This window comes from Enhydra lutris, unplaced genomic scaffold (genome assembly GCF_002288905.1).
Source record: "Enhydra lutris kenyoni isolate GAN:26980312 unplaced genomic scaffold, ASM228890v2 scaffoldscaffold75, whole genome shotgun sequence".
Lineage (NCBI taxonomy): Eukaryota > Metazoa > Chordata > Mammalia > Carnivora > Mustelidae > Enhydra > Enhydra lutris.
The window spans coordinates 5,595,770-5,620,789 of record NW_019154159.1 but is presented as its reverse complement, the minus strand read 5'-3'; the positions used below and the strand labels follow the sequence as shown (position 1 = coordinate 5,620,789).

Below are 25,020 nucleotides of genomic sequence, written 5' to 3'. Positions count from 1 at the left end.
CCTCCTGGGCTGCCTCTGTCCACGTGGCTGGAAGGGAAGACTGGCTCAGAGGCAGGCCAACCCAGACCGCGCCCGCACACACGTGGCCGCTCGCTGGGAGGACAGTGTGATGGTTCTGCCACGGGATACAAGGCCATGTGGCCGCCACTGGGCCAGGAATGTCGCCGTGGGCAGGGCCTGCAGGTGGAGACCAGTCAGGAGCTCGGTCCAGGTGGTACGGCGGCCCCTGAAAGTGCAGGGGCCTCTCCGCCCCACAGCAGCCGCCTCACTTTAGCTCGGACACCCACCCGGTGTCTGCGGCCAGGACACACAGAGGGGCAGGAAGTTCCCTGGGGAGGACAACAGCCACCCCACCCACCACGGGGATCAGCAGGGCCCCTGCAGCACCCCCAGGGGCAGCCTGACCCACACCTGAGCAGGGCATGGGCTGGAGGACAAGACTGCCCTCCCGAGCTTAGCATACTGGCTCCTTCCTGCGCCCGTTCCCATGCTGGCCCCCCCAGCTCTCCTCCCCCCACCCCTCCTCGGGGAGTCTCAGGGCTTCAGAGTGCTGGGAGCATGAGGCAGTGATCAGACCTGAACGGAGAGCTGGCAAGAACCTGCGCCCCACAGCTACTGAGAAGTGCCTCGGATCGGGGGCGCAGGGGGCACCAGCCTGCCCTCCCCAGGTGCCCCCAGGCCGGCTTGGAGCCCTTCTCCCGGCCTTCCTCGCACTCGGTAACCCCCAGCGTCAACTAGGTAAAGTTAGCGGCTCAGTGGGGACGCCTATGCCTTTGTTCCCAAGCACGAGAACTCAGCACACAGCACCATCCAGACCGGACGCAGGACCAATGGGCCCAGGGGACAGCGGGGGCCTTTCCTGGAGAAAGGACCACAGGAGGGTCTCGAGAGCAGCTCACACCTTTATTCCCGCTCAGGGTGGGGAGGGGTCCCGCGGCTGGCACACAGGGCACGTCCAGGCTGGTGGCGCTCACCTCTTGCTGGCTGCAATTCGAGCACCAGGATGACCAGTGGGTCCCCAAGAGGTGGCCCTTCCCTCCCTGCAGTGCCCCTGCTACGCTACCTGGCAGCTTCAGCCACTTGGGGACCTTCCCCAGATCCCTCCTGACTGGCTGGGCTGCTCCGGGGCTGGGTTCAGACAGGCCCACTGCCCCTGCCTCGGCCGCTGGCTCTGACTCGAGGGGCGCAGGGTCAGGGGCTGGCATCGGGGGTGGGGTTCCAGCAGCCCTGGACATGCACCTGCGGGCAAAAGGCCGGGGTACAGGATGGCTGGCGTGCTAGGGCAGGGCCTCTCTGCTCCCCACTGCGGGCGCTCACCTGGCCACCAGCATGTCAGCTGCAGATGGGGAGACCGTGTGTTCCAACAGCCGAGGCTCCAGGAAGAGGCCTGCAGGACACGGAGCCCACCCTCAGGCCACAGAGACGGCCTCCCCACCACTGCTCTGCTCCAGGAGGGGATGGGGCCCATGCAGGTGGCTGTCCTGGGAATAGGGTATCAGGCACAGGTCTCCCTCCCAGACTGGAAGGAAATCCCCTACTCTGGGGCATATGATGAGCCAGGACACTGGGCCCAGGGCTGGCCAGCCACGGTGGGCAAAGAGAAGGACCCCCACCCACCGGTTGGTTCCTCCGCTCCGAAGTGCACGAGGGCCGCAGGGAAGAGATCTGCCTGTAGGGAGAACGGGAGGCAGCTCAGGACACCAGGCGGGACCGTAGGTAAGCAGAAAGTCCACAGGGGATGGATAGGGTGGGCTGCACCCCTCTTCTGTGGTGGCCTCTAGGGCCACGTGTGAAGCTTGGGGCATTCACCGGGACCAGCGCTCCACGGAGGGTCACAGTCCCAGCCAGGTACCCCCAGCTAGAGCTGCCCGCCCCAGTGGCAGCCAGGCCAGCTGGGAGACCACAGGGGTCCCTCCGGGGGCCAGCCCCAAGCACCACAGAACAGGAAGCTTTTGGAACGTGTGCGCACTGCCTTCCGACGAGCTCCTCTCCTGCCCGCCTGGTTCCTGGGGGAACCGGACCTGGAAGCCCCCACCCTCAGCAGACACTGCAGAGGAGACGAAGGGGGACGCAGCGATGTGGGTGGGGGTGTGGAAAGGAAGACGGGGCATCGTGGATCAAAGAACAGAGCATAGGGGTCTGCAGCTGCGGCCAGATGGGCTGCCTCAGGCTCAGGGCAAGTGCCCAGACCTGCAGACAGCGGGGACCCTTGGCTGGCCCAGGCCTGGGGAGTGGGGGTACTCCTGGAGCCAAGGGGCTTTAGAGTCCTGGGCAGGCAGGTGCTGCCCTGGTCAGCTAGCTCTGAGAGTTCACTACCCAAGGCCCCAGAAGCCCGCAGAGGAGTTCCCTGACCGCACTCCGGGCTTTGACCCGGTAGGAAGAGCTGGGGCCAGGCAGCGAGCAGCCCCGTCCACAGGGAGCGCGCCGCTGCTGGAGGAAGCCCACACGCCGTGCCGTCAGGGGCCTGGGCACTGCCTCTCCTGAGTCTCCTTCCCTGGAGGTAGTGGTGCCCAGTTCCTGCTCAGGGTGGGTCAAGGATGACGTGCCCCTAGGACCCAGCAGGGGGCTAAACTCAAGGCTGCAGGCAGGGGGCCCCAGAGGCCACCACTCGTGACTGTACCTCAGGGGGCTGGGGCTGCAAACCCTAATGCCGGCCGGAAGACCCTTGTCCTCGCCCTCAGTGGAAGGGGCAGCCACCAGGTGAGCCCTTACCCTCCGTTGTCTTAGAGAAGCTTCCAAGGCCAAGCCTAGGAACATGGGACCAAAGCCAAGGGCAGGCCAGGTCAGAAACCCCCACAGCCTGTTCTGACACCAGATCAAAGCCTTGTTCAGAGGCACTGCCGGCACCAGGGCCCTGGAGGCACCAGAAGCCAGGGAGCAGGAGGGGGCACGGGGACCGAGTGCCCAGCCCTCAGCTGACCCTCCAGGTACTGCGGCCATTCTCAGTGAGTGCGAGAACGTTGCGTCTGGCAGTGGAGCCTGCGGCTATAGGGCTTCAAGCCTCGAAGGGCCCCATTGACCAGCCAGGAGTCCTCCAGGGACCCTGGGGCGCCTTCTCCTGACCCCAGCCTCCCAAGAGAACGACCCCACTCGCTTGCTGATGCCTTTGGGATTCCCACCCAATAAGGGGTGATCACACAGCGTGGGAGACCACCGTGACCGTCAGGAGGGAGACCCTACCCTCCTGTTCAGGCCGAGGTGGCCTGCACAGGTCATGGCCGTCTTCAGGACCTGCTAAGGCTGACCCTGGACCCCACGCGAGGCTGAGGGCAGGGGGGTCTGCGGGGCTCAGGACAACACCAGCACTGGAGGCAGATCGGACGGGCCCCGGGGGCTCCTGTGCCTGCCAGCGGCACCCCCACCTCCTTCCACACCCCTGTCCGCAGCCCCACCTTCCCCAGAACTCCTCCTCCCGGCCCAGTGGCCCAAAGGGGCAGCTGGGCCCCCGTCCCTCACACCTACCCCAGGCTGTCACTCTCTGGAGCTCAGGACCGGCCCCCGGCAGCCTCCCTCCCAGGCAGCCAGAGCACAGCCCTGCCAGGGACATGAAAGTGGGCGGCTTCCGCACCCACGCCTGCTCAGCCGCACAAGGGAGGAAGGCTTCCTTCCCCGAGCCCTGCCAGCTCTCTGATCGCAGGCAGGCGGGGACGCCACCCTGCACAGAGGCCCCCGCCGCTCCAGGCGGGGCTGACAGATGAAAGGAGACAGCTGCTGGTAGCTGGGGGCAGAGTGTCACCAGGAATCAGACTGCTGGGGCAGGAGGACAGGCAGCACCCCAGGGCTCCTCGTCAGGGCGGGACTGGGCACCAGTCCCCCTCCATCCCACAGCATCTCCTCAATGCAATGTTTATCAACAGGCCGGCCAGCGAGGAAGGGTGGGAGGAGGTGGGGCGGGATGGAGGAAGAGGCCCAGCGCCTCTGGGGCTCCTAGGGGCTGAGAAGGGGGAACTGGGGGGATGGGGGGCAGCGCCCTGCTCCCGCCCCCCGGACTCCTTCCCTTGGTGAGCTTCCAGCCTCTGCAGGGTCTTGCCCCAAGTCCCCCACAAAGGTGGCAGCCCCGGGCAAGAGGCAGACCCCCCTGCCCCAGCTCAGACCTCTGCAGGGCCTGCCAGCCACTTAACAAGGCCTGGCCTCTGGTACTAATTAAAATATCTGAGAAGACTTTGAAGGGAAACCATTAGGCCAGAGGGCTGGGGAGGCCCCAGGCGACCCTCCCAGGAGCAAAGGGACAGGACATTCTGCCTGATTCTGGAAGGCAGCCCCCAGGGGAGCACACAGAGGCACCTCACCGCACCTTCAGAGGCTCTGGGGGCCACAGGGAGCGTCAGGCAGAAGCAGACTCTAGTGGGGAGGGCACAGCGCATATTCCCGGCAGAGGCCTCGGGGTGCAGGGGAGAGGTGAGGCAGGGAAGCAGGCGGGGCAGCAGTCACTGCAGCCTGGGGCCAAACCAGCCTGACAACCGCCACCCCAAGGTCCTGCAGGCAGCCAGCCACCTGCAGGGGAGGCCTCTGACCCCGCCCTCGGGGGGCCCCTCTCACCCAGACTCCAGGCCAGGAAGACCCCGGCTCAGGAAGGCTGGCAGCCGGCTGGGCAGGCCCCTCCCCGCCGGGGCAGGAAGCGAGGAGGCTGGAAAGCCCCAGCTCCAGCGTCAGAGGTGCTCTGTGCCCCCGCACACCCCACCCACCCCCCTGCCCCGTCCACCCGGCTACAAGGCGTCATTATCCTCCTGGCCGAGGCTCGCCCTCCAGAGCCAGGCCAGCGGCACCTGCACCCCCAGCCCACGCAGCCCACCAGAGGGCCGGTACCTGAAAGAGGGTCAGCGTGGGGTCATCCAGGACAGTTTTTGGAGGAGTGATGACTGCAAAGAGAGAGTCGTCTGGGCCAGGAAGCCTTGCCACCCCCGGCCCTTGCCCACACTCCCCAGGGACACAGGCCTGAGGGGGAGGGGGAGGCCCCAAGCCCACGGCCTCAGCCGGGGTATTTCCAGGGGCCCCTCACCTCACAGCCCTCTGCCACCTCTCCGCTGCGGCAAAAACCCTGGCAGGGGGCTCAGGAGTTCGGTGGTCTGGGACCAAGGAACCCCGGCCCCACACAGTTCCCCCCACAGACGGGCAGCCTGACTCCTCCCTCCCCAGATGCCCTTGGAAGGAGAAGCTCCCAGAAGCCCGGGAGAAGGAGGCAAGGTTGGAAGCAAAGGGTGCAGGGATTCTGAGGTGGGGCAAAGACCAAGCTCCCTTCCCAGCTCCTCGGTACTTGGACTTGTCCTCAGATGCCAGTGGGGCTCCTACGGTTGGGACCAGCCCACCCCCACCATGTTGTTTCTAGGGGACGAGCTGCTTTGAGCCCCAGCTGGGAGGGGCCGGGGGTCACTGGCACACAGACCCCCCCGGCTGCGTGCAGGAGAACTGGGGAACTCACACAGGTAGAAAGGCAGCTCGGGGTCCCCCAGGTGGCTCCTCACAAAGGCCTGTAGATCCCCCACTGGAGGAGAGAGCGCAGGGTAAGTGGACAGCTCCACGGGAGGACACGGGCCACCCCAAGCCCACCCCAGGGCCGGCCCTCTCCCAGGACAGGACCAGCCGGGCCCCACGCCACACAGACCCCCACGACCCTAGGGCGCGGGAGGCCCAGCAGCTCGCCATCTCCGCCTCAGGTGCGCCACGACCCCGCTCCCACCCTCAAGCCAGACGGAGGGTCCGGGGCTGGAACCCCAGGCTCATCCCTTCTGCAGTCCTCTGAGACGCCCGGCCTGGCCAGGCCCCGGCCCCGCTGGAGTCTCCCTCCCTTTGTCTCCTACCCTGCCCGCGATCCAATCCTAAACTCTGCCCTGGGGGGGCCCTTGGCAGTCTTGGCCATCTTCACCGAACACCTCACTCAGGACTGGTGACGTTGCTCTGGGGACCCCTGCTGCTGGGGGTGCCGGGCCCGCCTGTCCTCTGGGTACTCCTGTGTCACCCGCACCCTGAACAGGCTGACGCAGGGGGCACCCCAGCCCCGTGCCCACCCCCTGACACGCTCTGCAAGCTCACGGCCCGTCCCACAGACGGCAACGAAGTCAGAAACACCCATGACCCCCAACGGCCCGGCACCTGCAGCCCCGTGGTCGGGAAGAGAAGCCCGGTGGAGCCGCTCACCTGTCTCGCTGGGGCGGAAGAAGCCTTGCAGGATGTAGCGGTCAGGAAACAGGACCCTCAGGACCACCTGGGCCGCGAGGATGCCACACGTCAGCAGGAACAGCCGAAGCCCAGACCGTGGCCCCCTCAGGCCCACGACGGCCAGGTCCCCCAAACCCAGCCAGAAGACGCCGGGGCTGGGGCAGGAGGACCGGCGACCTGGCCCCAGCCTCTGCAGGCCTGCTCCTGGCCCGCCTGCCCCTGCTCGCCCGACACGAGGGGCTGGTGGAGCACCACCGTGCGTATTTGTAAAGACACATCAATGCCGGTTTCCGTCGTACGACGAGGCAGAGTGGTCATAACGCACGGCCGTGCAGACCTCATGGGAAGTGTGGGGGACCCCAGCCGAGGCCGCGGGGACGGGGCCCACATTCCAGCAGGACACACGCCCAGACACTCCCCCCCTTCTCCATGCCTTAGGGTAGCGCTCCAGCTTCTCCCTCCTCTGGGCATCCCTGAAAGCCTTGGTCACCAACGGTGCTTCTTCCAGACGCTTCCTGCAGGGGGAAGGGGTGGGAGCGTGAAGGTCTGGGGTCTCCAGGGCCAACCCGAGCAGAGGTCCCACACACCCACCCGGGCTCCGTGGGCCACCCCGCCACATAGGGACGGATGAGACAGGGGGACAAGGGGCCTGTCTGGAACCCCTGACCCTCAAACGTGCTACTGAGGACGTGGGAGCAAGGAGACGACGGAAACGCCAATGGCACACCCACCGCTCACTCTTGAGCTGGGCCAAGCGTCTCCTCACGTCGTCCACAGTCACTTCAAAGAACTCGTCCGGCAGCTCTGCAGGCCAGGCCTGGAGCAGCTCCTCCAGGTCGGGGTGGCACACCACGGGGTCCCGATCCACTGGCTGGAGGGCAGAGGGCTCAGCTGACACAGGGCCCCTGGGCCTCACAGCTGCAGTAGCCACACAGACCCCTGAGCCAAGCGCGTAGCTCACTGGCCACCCACGGGCCAAGACTGGACACCCTCCTTCCATGCCTCCTGCTCAGCCCCACGGACACAGAGACCCTCACTCGCCAGCAGGGCATGGACCCCTGGACATGGCACAGCCAGGCCCAGCCGGCCAGGTCCCCTCGCTAGTGGGGGGCTCCAGGAGTGGACTGAGGGGCCAGCCTCCCCCAGCAGCTCCTGTGCTCACTCCCTGTCTCCAGGAGGGCCTCCCACTAAGAGGCCGAGGGAGCTGCCTGTTACCAGGGTCCCCCCAACAGAGACAAACTCGGGGAGCAGCACCCTGCTGGAGGCCACACTGGGGCTCCCCAGGAGGGCAGGGGAAGCCATAGCCCCCAGATTAGAGCTTTGGCAGAAACCTGCCCCACAGCTGAGCTGCCCCCAGCCGACCCTGTGACCACCCTGAGGACACAGAAAGGGACGCATCACTCCTAACTAGCAGCAACGATGATGAAGATGAGAGAAATCGTGAGGCAGGACTTGCTCAGCCCGAGGCGCCACCATGACTCCCATGACCACAGGGTGGGACACCTCTAGGCCCCAAGGCTGCCATGGGGCCGGGCCTAACCAGGGTGCGAAGTTCCAGCCCAGGAGGCCACCTTCTGCCCTCCGCCGCCTCCTCTCTGTACCAGGCTGTGGGCCCGGCAGGCTCTGGGAGCACCCATCCCCAGCCAACCCTCCCTCTAGCCATCCCCGCAGCCCGTCCTGTCCTGCAGCCCAGGCTCACCACCCTGGGGACTGACACACCTGCCGGGGTCTCCAGTGCTATCCCCCAGCCACACCCGAGGCTTTGACCTTCTACCCCAGCAGGCCTGAGGTCCCTGCGGTCCGGCCAGTGCCCGGCAGTCCCAGGCCTCAGGAGGCAGCCCTCCCTCTGTGAAGGGAGGTAGGTTCTCACCAGGAAGCCCTCTGACCCGGAGGCACAGGGCAGAGCAGCTGCAAAGGGCTGGCCTCAGCTCTGGCCACAGGGCCCTGTAGGTGGCTGGCTGAGGCCCCCGGGGGCTGCCCGCGCGCAGCCACAAGGATCCTGCGCTGCCGCGGGCAGTCTACACCAGAGCCTTTTGTAACAAGATGCCAGGCGCCAGGCTGCCCCCCACAGCCACGGCGCCTGCATTCCAGAAGGGCCAAGAGCTGGCCTGGGCGCCTGGGGCGGGCTGCTGGGGGGAGCGAGGGCAGGACGTGGATGCGCCCAGGCTGGGAGCCGGAGCCGCCGCGTTCGCTCAGGCACGAAGCCTGCAGGCTAACGCCCGGCTCGAAGGCCACCCTGTCACGGTCTCCCGCTGGGAGGACCCACCGCAGGCGCACGAGTCGCCCTGAGAACCCAGCCGTCTGGTGGCACGCGGTCCGTGGCACGGAAGGGAATCTGTGTGCTCAGACCTGGCCGGCAAAGCCAGTCCCAGGGAGCCCTGCTCACTGGTTCTCGTGGTCCTCCTGGGCACTCCAGGGCCTGACCTCGGGTGGCCAGGACCGCGGGCGGCCGACAGCACTGGTGACCCCAAGGTCCATGGCCCGCTCCCCAGGCCACTTCCAGGGACGGGACGCCAGCAACTGGCTGCATGCTGCTCAGGAGCCATGGACTCTCGGTCACAAAACAAAATGGACAAAATTCTTCTGGGTTTTAGATCTACTTTTGGTTCCTTCTCTCCTCCCACCTCTCACTCTGCTCCAGAAACCTGTCACACAGAAGCTGGGAGCCAGGCCCCATGCAGGAACCAGAGGGCTGGGAAAGAGCCATCACAGAGCCCAGGGCCAGACCTCCTGACGTCCTGGCCCCAGGCAGGCCCTGTCCCACAGGAACAGACCGAAGCCCATGGCTGGGCTGCTAGGAAGGACCACCCAACTGCTCAGTGATGGAGAGAGAGGCCAGGCAGCTTCAGACACCTCTGCCTGGCCGTCCCCGGGAGAGCATTTCCACGGTGGAGAAGAGGGGCTGGGCTGGGGGCGGGGAGGGAGCCAGGGAGGCTGGGGCCCAGCGGCGGCTAGGCTGAGCCCTGGTCCTGCTCCCGCCCGAGGCTCTGCCAGCAGACCACCCTCCTCTGCGGTCCTTCTCCCGCCGTGCCCGGTCCCAGCAGTCACTCCGCACGGCCCCTGTCCTAGGCGGGTTCGGGGAGAGGTTTGTGGATGGAGAACAAAGCTCTAGGAGACACCCTTGGGGAAAGAGAGCGCATGTGGTGGCCGCCGTGAGGGAAAGCCATGGCGGAACGGAGGATGGAGGGACAGAGAGTGAGCAGGACGTCAACAGCCTTAATGCTGCCTACAAAGCGGGTGACACTGGCCAGAGCCCAGGAGGCACATGAGAGGGGCAGGAGCACGCTCTGCAGGGGACAATGGCCCAAGGCTGGACAGACACTGGACAGACACACAGCCCATTCAGAGGTGGGGACGCAGTGACCAACCGCCAGCCTGGCCGGCCTGCGGAACATGCCCTGCTTCGCCAGGATGGGACGCAGGAGGGAAACCACAGGGGGCGGCCGTGGCCCCGCGCCAGGCTCGGTGCGGGCGAAGGTAAGGCCCGGCCCAGGGCAGAGAGCCAGCAGGGCCGGGCAGGCTGGGCACTGGGCTGACACCCTCCGGCAGTGGCCGAGTGGCCCCGGGCACCCCAGGCCCCTTCTGCTAGAAGCGGCCTCGAGGCTGCTGAGGCTCATTTTCTTGACAGTAATTTTCCGGGACGTGATGACACACAGAGAAAAAAATGTAAAAGGGACTTGGGGGTGACCTCAACCTCCGATTTTCCAACGTTCCTGTGAGGGCTCCTGTTTGCCTCCCCCAATCCCAGCCCAGACCGTCCTCTGACAATGGTCTTTGGTCAAAGGGAATGTGAAGCGTTTCCCCTTGAGGCTTGGAGACTAAATGAATCCGGACACGAGGGCCGCAGGCCAAACCTCCGGAGTTACTCACCGAGCCGGCGCCCTGCGTCCTCCGCGGGGCTGAGCCAGAGGGCGAGGCCAGGCCGCACCGGCGACTACCGGGAACGCCGGGCAGAGGAAACGGGAGGACGGGGCAGCCACGCTCCAGCCGAGGCCCCCACACGCCCGAGCGTGACCAGACCACCACCCCTGCGGGTGAGCCACGGGAGGCCCCAGAGGACTGAAACGAGTGAACGCAGCTGGGGTGTGGGTCTCCCGGTGAAGACACACGCGCGAGGTCAGCCAGCCACTGACGGGAGAACACCCAAGGGGCGGAGCAGTGCTGGGCAGCCCACAAGTCCCATCAGGGTGGGGGCCCTACCCAGGCGTCCAGGGCACCTCTCCCCGAAATCCGGCCGTGGCAGAGACGGCTGGAGGGCACCTTTCGGGCCACAACCTATCTGCCCTCGGCCTCAGTGGCATCCAGACTACCTGGGTCCCTGGGGACGGCCCAAAACAGCACATACGACAAGGACACGCTCAAACCCTGCCCCGGACCCACACACAGGGGACAGTAGGGTGTGCTCACAGGAGGGCGCTAGAAGGTGCCTCAGGACGAGAGGAAGAGGGCAGCGAGGGGACCGTTTACGTTCACTCTGACCCCCAGGTCCTGGCCAGGCTCCTCCCACCCTCACATGCTCTAAACCTGCCCACAAACCAGGCACAGGAGTGGCCAGAGACAGGGTGACACCTGCCTGCAGGCTGAGCACCGAGAAAGTCCCAGGCCCTTCTCTGAGGGGCAGACCAAGCCCGGAAGGGTGAGGGGCAGGCCGGAGACTGCCGTCAGCCGCCTGCCCTGCCCAGGGCATCAGGGCCTTTGATCAGAGACCCCCATACAGGCTGGGGGGCTGGGGAGGGAGCCCAGCCGCGCACAGGGCTGCGGGGCGGCCTCCCGGGCCGGCAGAAGGACTTCAAAGGACAGGCCAGGGGCCGCCGGGCAGCCCCCGCCTCTCCCTGCACCCCTCTCTGACGGCCAGTAAAACTACCTTCTAATAATTAACGCTTTGACATCAAAGGCAAGAGCCGTCCGGATCTGTAAACCATCCCAGTTCTCAGCCGAGGACCTGCCTATATTTTATCCTGTCTCTTCTGACTCTTTATTTAAATCCAAAACCACACACAGGCAAAACATTAATAGGAAACTCGGAAACTCCTTTTGATTACCAAAGTGTACCTTTGAAGTTCCCCCAAAAGTTCCGTTTTGTTCCCTTCTTCCCCCCCCTGGGGGGGGGCTAAAAAGGGACACAAAGCAGACACCATGTGGCTGGCCAGCCCTCCGCGTGTGGGGCTGTTAGTGACAGGAGGCACGAGGCAGGCGGGCGGGGGGCGCTCCACAACCCACCAGCTGCTGGGACGTCCAGATCAAAGGCACATGCTGCTGCGGCCGGGCAGCCCCTCCCTGGGACCTCTCCCACCCGGGGGCCGCGGGTTCAGAGCCTGGGAACGCCCGGGGATCCCAGGCCCAGAGAGGAACCACCTACGGGAGAGCGTAGCCCAGAGCCCCCCGGATGTCCACAGGGCCCTCTGCAGCTTCCCAAGGGATTCACAGAGCCGTGGCCCAGCAAGGCCAGCGACCCACCAGCCACGTGCCCTGTGTCTTCAGGGTGGGAGAAGGGCCAGCCAGCCCTGGCCCCAAGCTCCAGCCCCCAAACACAGTGGTCCCCAGGAAGAGCTAGCCCGGACAGAGTCAGACCCCAAGCACACAGGTCTGCCTTCAGCCACTGATTCCGGGCCCAGGTCCCAAAGGGCATGAGAGCGGGGACTGTGGATGAGTCCCTCACACAGCCCCACCAGTCTCCCCAGGACAGACCATCACGACACTTGGGACTGGCTCGCTTCCCCATCCCATCCACTTAGCCCACCAAGGGTGTCCAGTGAGGGAGCAGGAAAAGGCCCTCTGAAAGGACGTGGGCTCTGTCGCATGGCCGGGCCTTCCCCACCTGCCACCCCCTAAGGTCCCTGGGCCCCAGACCCTCCAGCCTCCCCAGATGTGCAACCTGGAAGCCAGAAGGACCCCAGGAGAGACAGGACGCCAGCAGGTGTGTCTCCGCACCAAGAACAGGCTGCTGCACTCATGAACGGAGCTCAGCTAAAACATTAGCTCTGACCCCCAGAGAAGCTGTTCCCAGACAGACGGCACCCAAACAGGACGGCTCCCTGGGAGGCCGGGACGGGGCGACAGGGGGCAGTCCACCCAAAACCTCAGCAGATGCGTGAACTGCAGGCAAGGAGGCCTGCTCGGCACGCCCACCGGACACAGGGACGCGGGCTCAGGAACCCAGACGGCATGGGACAAGCGAGGCCAGAGCCACCTGCGAGTCCGAAGCCAGTCAACAGGCCGGCCCAGGCACATGGGGAGCCGGCAGCGGCTCCGGGACACTGCCCGGGACAGGAGTGTTCAGCGCAACACTGATGCTCGAGGCCCTCCCCTCCCGGCGTGACCACGCTTGCGGGGACACCCCCATCACACGCCCACCTACAATGCGGCCTCTACGAGATCCAGGCTGAACAATCAGTTCCCAGAGAAGACACGTGCCCAGCGCCCTGCCGCACCCCCAGGCTAACCGAGGCCCGGAGGAAGGACCCCCAGCACCCAGCCTGCTTCTTACCGGCTCTGCCTCTGGCCGGGGCTCCTGGCCAGGCCTCGACTTCTTTGGCTTGGACGGGCCTCCAGGGCTGGAGAAGGACTTAGGCAGTTTGGCTGAAGGCGACATCAGAGGCCTGGCCGAGCCAGAGGGGCCCCCCAGTCGCTGCCCCCCACCTGAGAAAGGAACAAAGGGGGCGGGGGCGGGGGCGGGCTCCTTGGAGATCTGCTTGGCTGGAGCGTCCACACGGCCGGCCCCTGAGATGTCTGCCTCGTCCTGATGGCTCACATCCCCCCGGCTGAGCCCCGCTGAATCCAGCGGGGGCAGAGGGCTGCCAGCGGCCTGGTCAGCAGACAGCGAGGCGGTCGGGCTTCCTGGGGCTTTGCTCCGTGAAACCCCAGCAGAGCTGCATCGCTTCACGGCAAACCTGAGGGTGCAGACCCAGAGAGCGAGTGAACCGCCACACGGAGCGCCCCCCTGCCTGGGTCTCCCAACCCTGCCCGTGATCCTCTGGCCCCCCGAAGGTGCTGCCAGCCCCTGCCCCCCAAGCCAGCCGCTGCCGCACAGACCCCCGGGGAATGGGCAGCCATCAGGCCAGGGCCCCAGATCGAGGAGACAGGGCCACAGTGGGGGGGTGCATATTTTCTCTGCCACTCTTCCCTGTTTGCCACTCGATGGGACTCTGAGGCCCCCCACCTGATGATGGCGCTGCCCCCTGTGAGGCCAAGGGACTTGAGTGTCGTGGCCTGCAAGGAGGCTCTGCCAGTCACCTGTGAGGAGGGAACAGGACACACGGCTGACCCCTCGTGGACAGCATTCCCCCACCCGGCCGCCCAGGATAAGGGCACCTCCCGCTGGCTCCCTCCACCTACTCGGTCACCACTGGCCCCACAGGGGCCCCCAGCCAGCCCCTGGGGGACACCAGCTCCCAGCAGGCTTGGGTCCTGCTTCCTGAAGCCCGACCAGCCCCCGAGCGTTTGCTGGCTGGTCGGCAGCCGCCTCCCCCACCTCACCCCAGCTGTGGTCTAGGCAGGCACGGCTCAGGCCCGAGTTAGCCACATGTGGCCTCCTGGCCACCTCTGCGGACTGACCCAACCATGAGGGCCTCCATCCAGGCCGAGGTGCCTGAGGTCCAGCGCCTGTCTCCTCTGGGGGAAGATGTGTCCCCCCTGCACCCCCACAGACAGCCCTGGGACCCCTGCCCCTCATAGCTCGTGCTGGGGAACCTTGAGTGGGGATGGGCAGGGGAGCAGGTCCCATCCACACCAGGGCCCCTCGGGGACAGCGGCCACCCAGGGCCAGGGAAGGGTGCTTGGCCAGGGTCAGAACAAAAAGCCCCTGTGAGCCAGGGGACCCAGCGCCAGGAGGGTCGCCCGTCACAGGCAGGCGCGGACGGGCTACACCCGCACCGTGCTGCACTCAGTTTTGAAAAAGATCAAAACAAGGAGCAGAGCAAATATTTATTAAAATGAAACCACTTTTGTGACTCTCAGGCTCTGAGAGACGCCGGGAAAACAAACAGCGCGTCGGGGAGGTTTGGGGAGCGGCCCGGGCGGCCCGCGGTTAGCGCCAACGGAGCCGGCACTCTGCTTTTTTCCATGAAACACATCACGCTTTCAGAGCCTGTCTCCCCGGCCGCTGCTTTGAAGGCGGGTCTGAGAGAGTGAATTTTCCAGATTGGAAAGCAGGGCCGGGCTGTGTGGTGACTTGGGGGTGGGCGCTGGGGCCGGGCCGCTCACCTACCTCATCCCTCATGTACACACAGACCGGGCTGGCCTCGCTCAGCTGCTCCAGGCACTCCCTGCGGGGGGAGCACAGGAAAGCTCACAGGCCAGCCGTGGGAGCCCCCCACCCCGGAGCACCCCCAGGGCAGCCCGGCAGGACAGTGCGGCTACATCCACTCTGGCTCCCTCAAGGCCACCAGGAGGAGACAGCTAGCCGCTGGTGGGGAGCCACCTGCCCGAAGGCCCTGGGGGTGTTTCCCAGCTCCCGGCTCAGAAGAGACCGGCCACCTGCCAGACACATCTGGGCTCACGGTCCGCGGGGGGCTCGTGGTCCACTACGGGAGGTCAACTATGAGAAAGAAGCCCGGAGCTCTGGGCTTCTATCGGAAGCCATGCCCCAAGAGCGCTGCTGACCCCTGAAGGGCCGGGAGCAGCTTGGGGCTGGCCCCCATCAAGTGGACTCCAGAGGAAGTGTCCGGGTCCCTGAGGCCACAAGCACGTGAACCCAGGTCCAGGCCAGGGGCAGAGAGCACTGGTCTTCGAGCTACATGCGAGCTACACCGCGTCGGCCCGCGGCCTGCACCCAGGGGAGGAGGAGCCGGGTTGCAGGATGGCAGTGATGTCCCCCAGCATCAGACCCTCATGCCCAGGTGGCTGAGCAGCATAAGGCAGAAGGCTCCCTACAGCCGCCCAAACCCGCGTCACCAAGAAGCCGTCAAAGCAGAGACTGGCGGGCATGGGTGTCGGCGTGGCCGTGCGCACACCCCAGCCGCCGTCACGCACAGGCTGGGCGCCAGGGCAACGCGGAGGCAGATGGACCAGAAACACCACGAACGCTCCACACGCTCCACACAGATGGCAGCGGGCGTCCTCCCCTCATAAGCGGGACCCCCAGACAGAAAGGAAGAGCCCCCAGAGGGGCAGCTGGACAGACAGGCGTGCGGGTGTACATGCACGTGTGCACACACGCACACGCACACACCTGCTCCCAGACATGCCTGTGCAACACTGGACCCCAACTCCTGCGGCGTGGCCCCATGCTGACCGTGAGGTTCCCGGGTGCAGGTCACCCGAGGCCTGGCTTTGGCCCTTCAACTGCTGGTGCCAGAGCAAGAGGATGTTCCCATCTGGGTTTCCTATCATGTCGCCGCAACATCGGGCCCCGTAAACGCCAGTTCAAGACCACACCTGGAGTGCCCCATCTGGTCCCCCTCCTCCAAGCAGGGCTGGCTGGAGTGGGAGGCCGGGAGTGACGGCAGGCCACGCAGTGAGGCCCCACCAGGGCCCGGAGCTTAACACGCAGACATGCCTGGACCAGAAGACCGGCAGCTGAGCTAGAGACTAGAAGCAACAGGGCCCCTGGCTGCCCATGGACACTCTGGACGTACCCCGGCCCCGAGACCTGGGATCCAATCCCTGGCCCGACTCAGCGTGGTGTTTCTCCTCTTTCTCCTGTTTGCTTCCAGGCTCTGCGTTTGCTGCCCAGAGCAGAGAACCCCAATCCAGAGCCAGCTACTGCGACCCACGAGGGAGGGGCGGCCCTGCTCCCGCCCCAGCCCGGCCAGCCCTGCTGCCTCCCACCAACCCCCCAGGGAAGGTGGGGGCCCCTCGGCTAACAGCCCCCCATGGAGCTCACCCCATGCTCTGCTCACACCCGTGCCTGCAGTGCAGCTGCCCGCAGGCAAGGCCACCGGCGTGCACCAGAGCAAAGCAGGGGCTGGCCACGGGAAGGGCGACCTTGCAGGCACAGCGGGGCCAGGGTGCCCACCAAGACCCCAGGCCTCAGGAAAACAGAGGACCTCAAAAGGGGCCCCAGCCCACACACTCTTCTTACTGAAGACCAGACAGAGGAAAAGTGAAGGGACCTCAGCCGACGGAGATGTGCCCAGCCAACAAGGTCCTGGGGCAGAGAGGAAGGGAGGGGGTCCTGGAGCGGCTTGGGCTCAGGAAGCTGGCCGGCCACACGCTGGCCATGCTGACACCCAGCCCACCCGAGGGAGCCCTCTCTGCACTCACAGGACCTCTGGCTGGGCACACTTTCTCCAAGTCCGGCTCCGGGCACCTGATGTCCCCACAAATCACAAACGGGGGGTGGGGGGAGGAGCCCAGGGAAGGCCTGCCTGCCTCTGTGCCCTCGAGGCCCCTGGACATCAAAGCCAGCCCGTCTTTGATGTGCGGCTCCCCCAGAGGGATCGGGTTCCCTGTGTGGGGATCTGAGGGCTGGCCTGTAAACAGCCAGGGGAGGGGCAGCCGCAATGGCTTCCAGACCTTCCTGGCCAACGAGCAGAGCTCCCCCCAGAGCTTTGGCCCGGCACTCCCTGCAACAGAGACCCCAGCAAAGCCCCGAGACTCTTGGGCCAGGGGCCTCCTGAAGGCGAGCCCGGTGCCCGACTTGCTCCCATGCCCCAGGCCCAGGCAGAGCCACAGGCAACCCTCGAGGCCAGGCCTGGTGTGGGGGGCCTCCGTGGGCGCCTGCCCGCCCCTGGTCAGATGCTGCCCCAGACCCGCAGGATGACGCCAGCTCCGTCCAAGGCCAGCAAACCTGCTCCTCTGGTTGGGCCAGAGCCCAGCAGGCACGGCCAGGCAAGGCAGACATGCTGTTGCCATTGGCTTCATGGACGTTCTTCGCTCACCACGAACGTGCGGGCACCACAGGCAGAAGACGTCCGTCCACCCAGGGCCGGCTCCCGGCAGGGCACTGTGCTGGGGCACAAGCCAGGTATCCGGAGACCCTGTTTACCTCACCTCCTCGGGCCTGACCAAGCCATTCAGGTACAAACACGGTGTTGCCAACACAAACCCAGTGCCGCCGCGCTCCCCACGTCAGCACAAGGGGACAAAACCCAACCCAAACCACAGGGCTGGGTTTCAGGCACAGTGGCCACTAGAAGGCCCAACTCGGGCAAGGCCACATCCCAAGGGGCCAGGCAATGCATACCCCAACACAGAGATGAGGTCAGGGCCAGAAGGAGCCACAGGGTCCCTCCTCCAGGGTGGATGGGGCAGGGGTGGTTTCAAGAGGGAAATTTCCTTTCCTTCCCAAGGAAGGACGGAGGCAGTGGCCAAGAACTCTGACACCCTCCTCGGTGTGACCCCGGGCTGGTCCCCAAGCTCACAGCAGCCCCCCTGCAGTCCACCGTGCCCCGGGGTCACACAACACTGAGGGAACCACGCACACAGCCTGCCCTTCCCAGGACATTCAAAGCCGTTTCCTACCAGTGCGACAGACGGTGCTGAGAACACAGGCTCAGCCACGAAGCCCGGCGGGGAGCAGAGGGACCCCAGGCACCGGGCAGCAGCCCGGGAGTCGCAGGCCTGGAGCCCCTCTCCCTGGGGCTCTCCCTGCCTCAGAGAGCTGAGAAGTGAGGAGGACTGGCTAGTCCGTTCGGAGGCCGGCACTGTCTGCGGCGGCCCCCAGTCCCGTGTGGGCGCGGAGCACGTATACAGCTACAGCCCATGGGGAGACCAGTCCGAGAGTGAGACACGCCAGATTTCAAAGCCCTCCGTCCGACAAGGAATGTAAAAATACCTCATTCTCCTGTGGATCACATGTTCAAAGCCCAACGATCTGGACACACGGGGTCAAGTCCTTCAAAGTCCTAAGATTAACTGCACCTGTTCTCACTGTTCTTTTGATGTGGCTGCCCGAAAACTCGGAATTACTTCCGTGGCCCACACGTGTGGCACAGGTGGCATGTCCAGTGGCCAGTTAGCTGATCCAGATGCTAGTGGGCAGGGCAGGGCCACCGTGCAAAAGAGCTGCCCCCCTGGCCAGCAGTGGCCCCCAGAAGCCATGCTCCCTCCGCCAGCGTCCTGGCAAGCAGGGCACACCACTGCCCTTGGACGCGGACCTCCGCCAGAGAGCACCGGCGAGGAGAACCGGGCCCCCTGCTCATCCCACTCTGCGCAGACCTGGAATTCCCAGAGTCGCCAGCCTCCACCAGAGTCCACGTGTGTCGACCCCTACGAGGGTCTGTTGGGGGGCCACGCATGGGTCCACGTCCACAAGTGTCCCTACCTGGCGGGACGCCCCCGCGTGGCTCCAGTGTGCATCACCAGCTAATTGGGCATGGGGCCGGGACCCAGGGATGTCGCTGCCACCTGTCCCCCCTCACGTGAACCCGGCTATGTGGTTAGTGAACGCCAGCTCCCGAGAGGTGCGTAGAACCTCAGAGACCAGGCTCAGCACGGGGCCTCTCTGCTGGCCTCGCCTTCTGCCCCTAGAAGCTGTTCAGCGGGGACCTAGGGGCCCGGTCAGGCAGCTGGACGGTCTGCTCCTGTTCTCCGCGGGGCTGGCGGCACACGGCGGGCGCAGCCGCACATCGCAGCCATGGACTGGTGCTGGGAGCACAAAGCAGAGAGGACACAGCCTGCTCTGGACACCACGAAGGGCAGCCACGCGGCGCATGTTCATGGATGCCCGCTGCCAACTCCAACCGCCCAGCTCCTCCCGGGGTGAGCTCCCACCTCCCCAGAGCCATCCCCACCCCACTCAACTCCCTAAACCCCATCGGCAGCTTCCCCTCCCGAGAAGCCGGTCTACCGTTTCCTCCTCTGCTTCCGTCCCCCAGCTGGCCAGGCACCAGGTCCTGCGTGTTGCCACAGGAGACGCTGATTCCTTTAGGATTTCAGTTTCCAGAGGCGCCTGGGGGGCTCAGTTGGTTGAGCGTCTGCCTTCAGCTCAGGTCATGATCCTGGAGTCCTGAGATGGGGAGTCCCGCACCAGGCTCCCTACTCAGCGGGGGGCTGCTTCTCCCTCTGACCTTCCCCCTGTCATGCTCTCCCTCTCTCATTCTCTCTCTTCTCAAATAAATAAAATCTTAAACAAACAGAAATATTTCAGTTTCCAGTGCGGCTCATTTTGTTCTCCTCCTGGTGGACCCCATCTGCCCTTCAGTGGTGCGGTCTCAGCGGCATCCTCAGACCACGCACAAGGGGCAAACGTGTGACCTTTCAGGCCCGGAAATGGCTTTGTCCATCCTCATGCTCACAGGTACCTCGACGGATAGTTCTAGAACAAACGCTTTCCTACAGGTCTGGAAGACACTGATCTGCCAGCTTCCCGGCGCCGCGGCCCTCCTGCAGGTCTGCCCCATGTCTGAGCATGGAGAACGGACCCTTCCACCCCAGCTCCCGCTGCTCCACAGTGGGGGGGGGTCGGTCAGGCACAGCGGAGGATCGAGCAGCCACAGGCCCGGGTGTGTGTGCCGAAGCTCACGGGTCTGAGTGCCCGCTGTCCTGCTCGCTTGCCTGTGGGAGCTGCTGGGGGAGGGGACACGCTCATGTAATCACCAGTTCTTGAAACAGCACCTCCAGTCCAGAGAGCCCTGAGCGCTGCCTCCAGGACCAGCAGCACAACGCAGGAGGGGAGCTAAGGCCCCCTGCCTGCTCTGCCTCCTCTATCACCCATCTTCTCCTCCTGCCTCCTTGCCTAGCCATCGCCCACCCCACCCTCAATCTGGCACGCCACTGCCTGGGCTCTGAGTCGTAGCTTCATGAAGTCCTTCAGTGTTGGTCTAGTCGCCTTTTAGGAGGAGGATGAATGACACGCTCCGTTCCATGAACTCTTCCTGTTCGTTTTTGCCTCGGGGCCCTTACGCCTGCCGTCCCCTTGGCCCAGAAAGCTCCTTCCCAGATCCTGGTGCTGCTGCTCCCGAGCCCTCCCCCCTGCCCGAACCACCCAGGAAATGCTGCCCTGTCGCCTCCAGGGCACCCTCCCTTCTTCTCTGTGACATCTCCACGTGGCTCTGTGCACCTGCCTATCCGCTCCGGAGCCCATCTCGGTAAGCTCGGTGAGCTCAGTGAGGCAGCCCCACCTGTGCTGAGTGGTCCTGATGAAAGAGGGACAGACAGACACAGCCACTGAGGGCAGGCACCCGTGGCCCCGGAGCCAAGCTCTGACCAACACCTCCTCCCCCGGATGTCCCATCCTCTTCTGAAAATAAGGGTACCAGAAGCCCAGCCTCGCCCAGCCAACAGGAATTCCGCCCAGGTCAGACAACAGGCACCAGCAGCAGCACAGGGAGGCCATCACTGCCACCGATCAGCGAAGCAGGAGCGCCCGGGGAGCACGCGGAGGCTGGCGGAGGGGAGGCAGCCCTGGCTGCCGGGGCCCAGGCTCGGGGGAGCGGAAGGTAGCCACCTGGTCTCGGCCCAGCAGCCTCGGCAGCCACATCACTAGAAGGACCGGCACGTCAGAAATGGGAAGAGAAGCCCCAGTGGGACAGCTCCGGTGGGGGGGAAGGGGAGGCAGGAATCGGCTGCAGGGACCACACAGGCCACGGTCAGACCAACAGGGGCTGTCTTGTGGTGAGGCTCTGTCCCCAGGAGAGCCCTACCTGGAGGCCCCCTGTCCACAGACACGCCTCAGGGCCAGGCCTGTTCTCAGGACTGGACACACATTCACCCGCCCTATCCTCACATCGCCCGCGGGAGCCCCCTAGACGGCTGGCGGGCAGCCCCGGGTCACACACAGAGCACCACACCCTCCCACAGCCCTTGCACTGTCGCGAGTGGACGAAGACATCTGAGCCAAAATGAAAGACCAAAAAGCAAAGCACCACCACTCTGACACATTCAAAAATAACATTTACACCGTTAACTACCAGATGAAAATTGACACGCCGAATGCCACTAAGATTTTCTCTTTAAACAGGACATGGCTCCACGATAAGGAAGTTTTATACCCAAACCCCTGGTCCACTGAGGAGCCCAGAGCCCCCTGTTCCCCTCACCACTAACCAAGCCCCCCATGATGACAGAAGCATGGCTCTGCCCTTCCAGGAGGACACGGACCGCACCACAGTCATGACAGGAAGCCGAGCAAGAAAGATGAGCTGCAGGCGGCCACACCCTCTGGGGCAGCAAACGGACCGGCAGCCCCTTCACCATGAAGCCAGTCCCCTCACCAGGACCACAGAGCCCAAGAGGCTCGGCCACAGGCCACGGCAAGCCTCAGGGCTATGGCTCCGGACCAGGCCCCTGGCCCAGCAGCACCCGCAGCACAGCGGGGCAGAGCCCGGAACCGGCTCACCGGCGCTCACCTGGTCTGTGCAAAATGGCTGAGCAGCTCCCAGAGCGTCTGGCCCGAGCAGAAAGTGTCTTGCAACCGAGAGCCGTCGTCCAGCTGCAGAGCGATGCGAACCTGAGGGGCGCGGGCGCAGGACACCAGTCAGGAAGGAAAGCGGCCGTCCTGCCCCGGACCCACGTCCGCGTCTCAGGGCACAGGTAAGAGAGCCCTGTCCCTCGGGGCTGCCGGGATCGTGTGGGCGTATGGGAAGCCGCCCGGAACGCTGCAATCGTCTGTCGCCACGCTGGAAGCTGCCAGACTTGGGGCCGGCCCGTCGCGCAGCAACAGATGAGGAGCGCGCACCCCCCAAGTTCTCTCCACGGACCGGCTCCGGGCATGACAGCTACCTCTGTAAGTGGGGACGTGGGTCTACCTCTCCCGTCCCTCTGCTGCGTGACAGGCACATCAGGGCACGCGTGCTCAGAACCCGGGGGCGAGCGTGTGTCCGACACCCACCAGCACTGCCCCCAGCCCCACTATGGCCGTCTCCACCCGTGATAACCGTGGGGTCGTCCGCCTAAGTCTCCAGAACCTAAGAGTCACTGATCTGGTGGAGAGTCACAGGCCACAATCAGACTCGGGCCACAGTCTGGGTGAGACCTGGGAGGTCCAGGGTGAAGCCTGGGCCCCTGGGCCACCGTCCTCCCCAAACGAGGCTGCATGCAACATCCCACGGGACTCTGCAGGCTCCAGACAATTCCACGAGCACAATCATCAGGCCGGCAAGCGCTGCTGACAGACACAGCGCTAGCTAGCTCACCCGAGAGACAAACCCCGAACGAAGACTGAGAAGGCTCACTTCCCATCCACAGCTGACCTCGGACGGCGTGGGGCGTGGGGACACGGGCCTCACTGGCACACCGCCCTCCATTTACCCTACCACTCCTGTGACGCGGCCTCCCGCAGCCCAAACAGCCTGAAGGAAAGAGCCAGAGGCAGCACCCGCCCCCTGAGAGCCGCCTACCGTGTTCTTGGGGCCCTCGCGGCTCCGGGAGATGGGTACCATCTCCAGCTTGGCATTGTTGGGCAGGTTGGCGAATCTCCACTGGAGAGAGAGGTCAAGCACATTCCTTTGAAACCTGCAAAACAGGCCATAGCTCCCGGGCTGCCTGACACAGCCCGGTGATCCCACGGTGCTGGCACAGCCCTGCTAGGAGCAGTGCCCCCCGCTGCGGGAACAGCCGTACAGCCTGCCAGCCGGGACACAGTGGGCCCCCGTCTGCAGCGGTCTTCGAATGGAACAAGAGAGTGCCGACTGACTCAGCTTCGAGCGTACAAGAAAAGAGCAAGAGGGAGAAACCAGAAACGGGTCACCGTCTGGGGCAGACCAAGGGGCTGTCCACCCCCACCAGGTGTAAAGCAGCAACATGCCCAAGTCCAGGCTCAAGAAATAAACACACACCCAGGGGTACTAAGGGGGATGGGCGGGGGGGACAGAAAGAGCACAAGGCTCGGTGACAGCATGGCAGGGGACAGCCAGTACGGGCACAGCCCCAGGATTCTCATGGCGGCATGGGTGAGGCCCAGGAAAGCAAGCGCCCGCACGAAGGGCCCCTCTCGTCCCTGACGTGAAGACAGCCACACCATCACGACATGCGGCTAAGGCGAAAAGTTCTCAGGTGGAACTGAAACCCAAACCCGACCAAAGCAGGGTTCTGGCCCTTTTGTAGTTTCAGACCACTTGGGAATCCGATGGAAACCCCCCCTCTAGAAAAACGCCCGCACATGGAGACCCACGCGTGTAACCCCGAGGCCGTGAGGCCACCCAACCCGCCCCCAGCTTGCAGGGGATTTCCTGCTTCTGCAAGACCACGTCCTCTTGCTCTCAGAGCCCCACCAGGAACTTATACAACCAAACGCACAAAAACCCTCTGCGGAGACCCCTAGAAAAGACACATCCACATCCTAACCCCAGAACCGGGAATGGGGCCTCACTTGAAAATAAGGACTTGGCAGCTGTAACTGAGTTAAGGATCTGGAGATGAGGTCATCCTGGACTGGGGTGGGCCCTAAATCCAATGAGAAGTGTCCTTATAGGAGACAGAAGAGGAGATGACACGCAACAGAGAGGGAGAAGGCCACGTGAGGAAGAGGTAGAGGCTGAGGGCAGCCACCAGCAGGTGGGAGAGATGACGGAGGCTCCTCTCCTAGTCTTGCCAGCAGCGTGGCCCTGCCCATGCCTTGACTTTGGGCTTCTGTGAGAAAATGAACGTGTTGGCTTAAGGCCCCAGGTAGGGCGCTGGGCAGGGGTGGACAGACTTGTACCCTAGCAAACTCACTTCAGATCGTATTCGCTGGGGTTGAAGTCCTGTCGCCGGCATGTGTCCTCCAGAACCTAGGAGTCAGACCACAGGCCCCTGAGCCACTGTGTGGGGCCGGCCGCTGGGCTGGCAGGCACACAGTCCCTCTCCGTGAACTAACGGGCTGTCCACTCGACAGGCCCACACCCCTCCCTTGCAACGCCTGTTCACCGCGCCCCGGCACCGGGCCTGCCCCCCGGCACCAGGCCTGCCCCCCGACACCGGGCCTGCAGGGCAGACTCCACCACACACCTCTCGCTACGCACGGGGCCCCTCCGCCGGCTGCGCGTCACCGTCCTCCCCACGGGCCGCCGGCACAGACGGCCCCCGCCCCCGGGCCCCGCGAGCACGCGGCTCAGGCTGCCAGCGCCCCACGCTGGGGGCTGCTCCCCACCCGGCCTGCACAGCGGGGCCCGGGGCGCTTCCTGCGGCGGCGGCTGCCCCGCACAGAGGGCACGAGTGACTCAGCAGGTCAGTTTCCAGGCGCCACGGCCGCACGCCCGGGGACACCGGGCCGGGGACACGGCTCGGGGCTCCGCCGCCCACTCCGTGGGGCGGAAGGAGGTGCCGCACCCGGACTCCCGCCAGCACGACCCCAGCCCCGCAGCGACCCGCAGAGCCCCTGAACCCCAAGCCCGGCGCGGAAGGGGGCGGGCCCGTCGCGCCAGGAGGCCGCTCATTGGCCGCCGCGGGCCCCGCCCCCTCAAGCCCCGCCCCGCGCCCCCCCTCCCGGCCCCAACCGCAGGCGCGGGCCCGGCGCCGCCCGCCCGCCCGCAGCTCTCCTGGCCGCAGCCACCGCCCGCCGCCGCCGCACCTGCAACAGCACGGTGCTCGGCGTCACCTTCACCGTGTGGCGCCGCCCGTTCGGGGCCAGCACCGACACCGCGGAGCCCCCTCCGCCTGCCGGGGCCGCCATCTTCCGCTCACGTGACCCGCCGCCGCCAGGCCGGCGTCAAACCACTTTCTCGCTAACAGCCGGGACGCACAGCCACGCGGTGGCGGGGCGGGGCCTGAGGGGGCGGAGCTCGCGCGCGCTTCCGGGCCCGCCGCGGCGTCTGGGCCCCGCCCCCGAGGTCCGGGCCCCGCCCCCGAGGTCCGGGCCCCGCCCCCGAATCGGGCCCGAGCCGGGGCGCGTTCGCCGAGCTGCGGAGAGCTCTTAGCCCGCGTGGTCCGGCACCAACACCCCAACGGGCGCCTCGTGGCTGCGGGCCGCGAGCTCGCGTGGCCTGGGCTCCGGGTCCCCGCCCGGCCACCACGCCTCGCCGGCCTGCGCCTCTCTCGCCCTTCGGCCCCGGCTCCAGCGCCCGC

The 25,020-nt window shown here is 65.6% G+C and overlaps 1 protein-coding gene across 7 annotated transcripts; it reads right to left on the bottom strand.

Annotated features, from left to right (window-relative positions):
• Positions 1 to 882: 882 nt before the first annotated feature.
• On the bottom strand, positions 883 to 24,707 carry LOC111160425 (ASPSCR1, UBX domain containing tether for SLC2A4). 7 transcript variants are annotated; one of them, XM_022523538.1, is made up of 17 exons: positions 24,527 to 24,707; positions 23,692 to 23,747; positions 22,377 to 22,491; positions 21,387 to 21,487; positions 14,363 to 14,420; positions 13,316 to 13,389; positions 12,644 to 13,046; positions 6,888 to 7,027; positions 6,590 to 6,671; positions 6,136 to 6,202; positions 5,420 to 5,482; positions 4,807 to 4,859; positions 4,295 to 4,379; positions 1,618 to 1,669; positions 1,318 to 1,481; positions 1,064 to 1,239; positions 883 to 984 (listed from the first exon to the last, which is right to left on the bottom strand). In XM_022523538.1, the coding sequence occupies exons 1-16, from the start codon at positions 24,626 to 24,628 to the stop codon at positions 1,073 to 1,075; spliced, it is 1,782 nt and encodes a 593-aa protein (XP_022379246.1). In that variant the 5' UTR covers positions 24,629 to 24,707; the 3' UTR covers positions 883 to 984; positions 1,064 to 1,072. The 7 variants fall into 7 exon arrangements, with proteins under 7 accessions (XP_022379246.1, XP_022379245.1, XP_022379249.1 ...); XM_022523537.1 differs by having other exon boundaries at positions 1,064 to 1,481; XM_022523541.1 differs by lacking the exon at positions 4,295 to 4,379 and having other exon boundaries at positions 1,318 to 1,387.
• Positions 24,708 to 25,020: the final 313 nt, after the last annotated feature.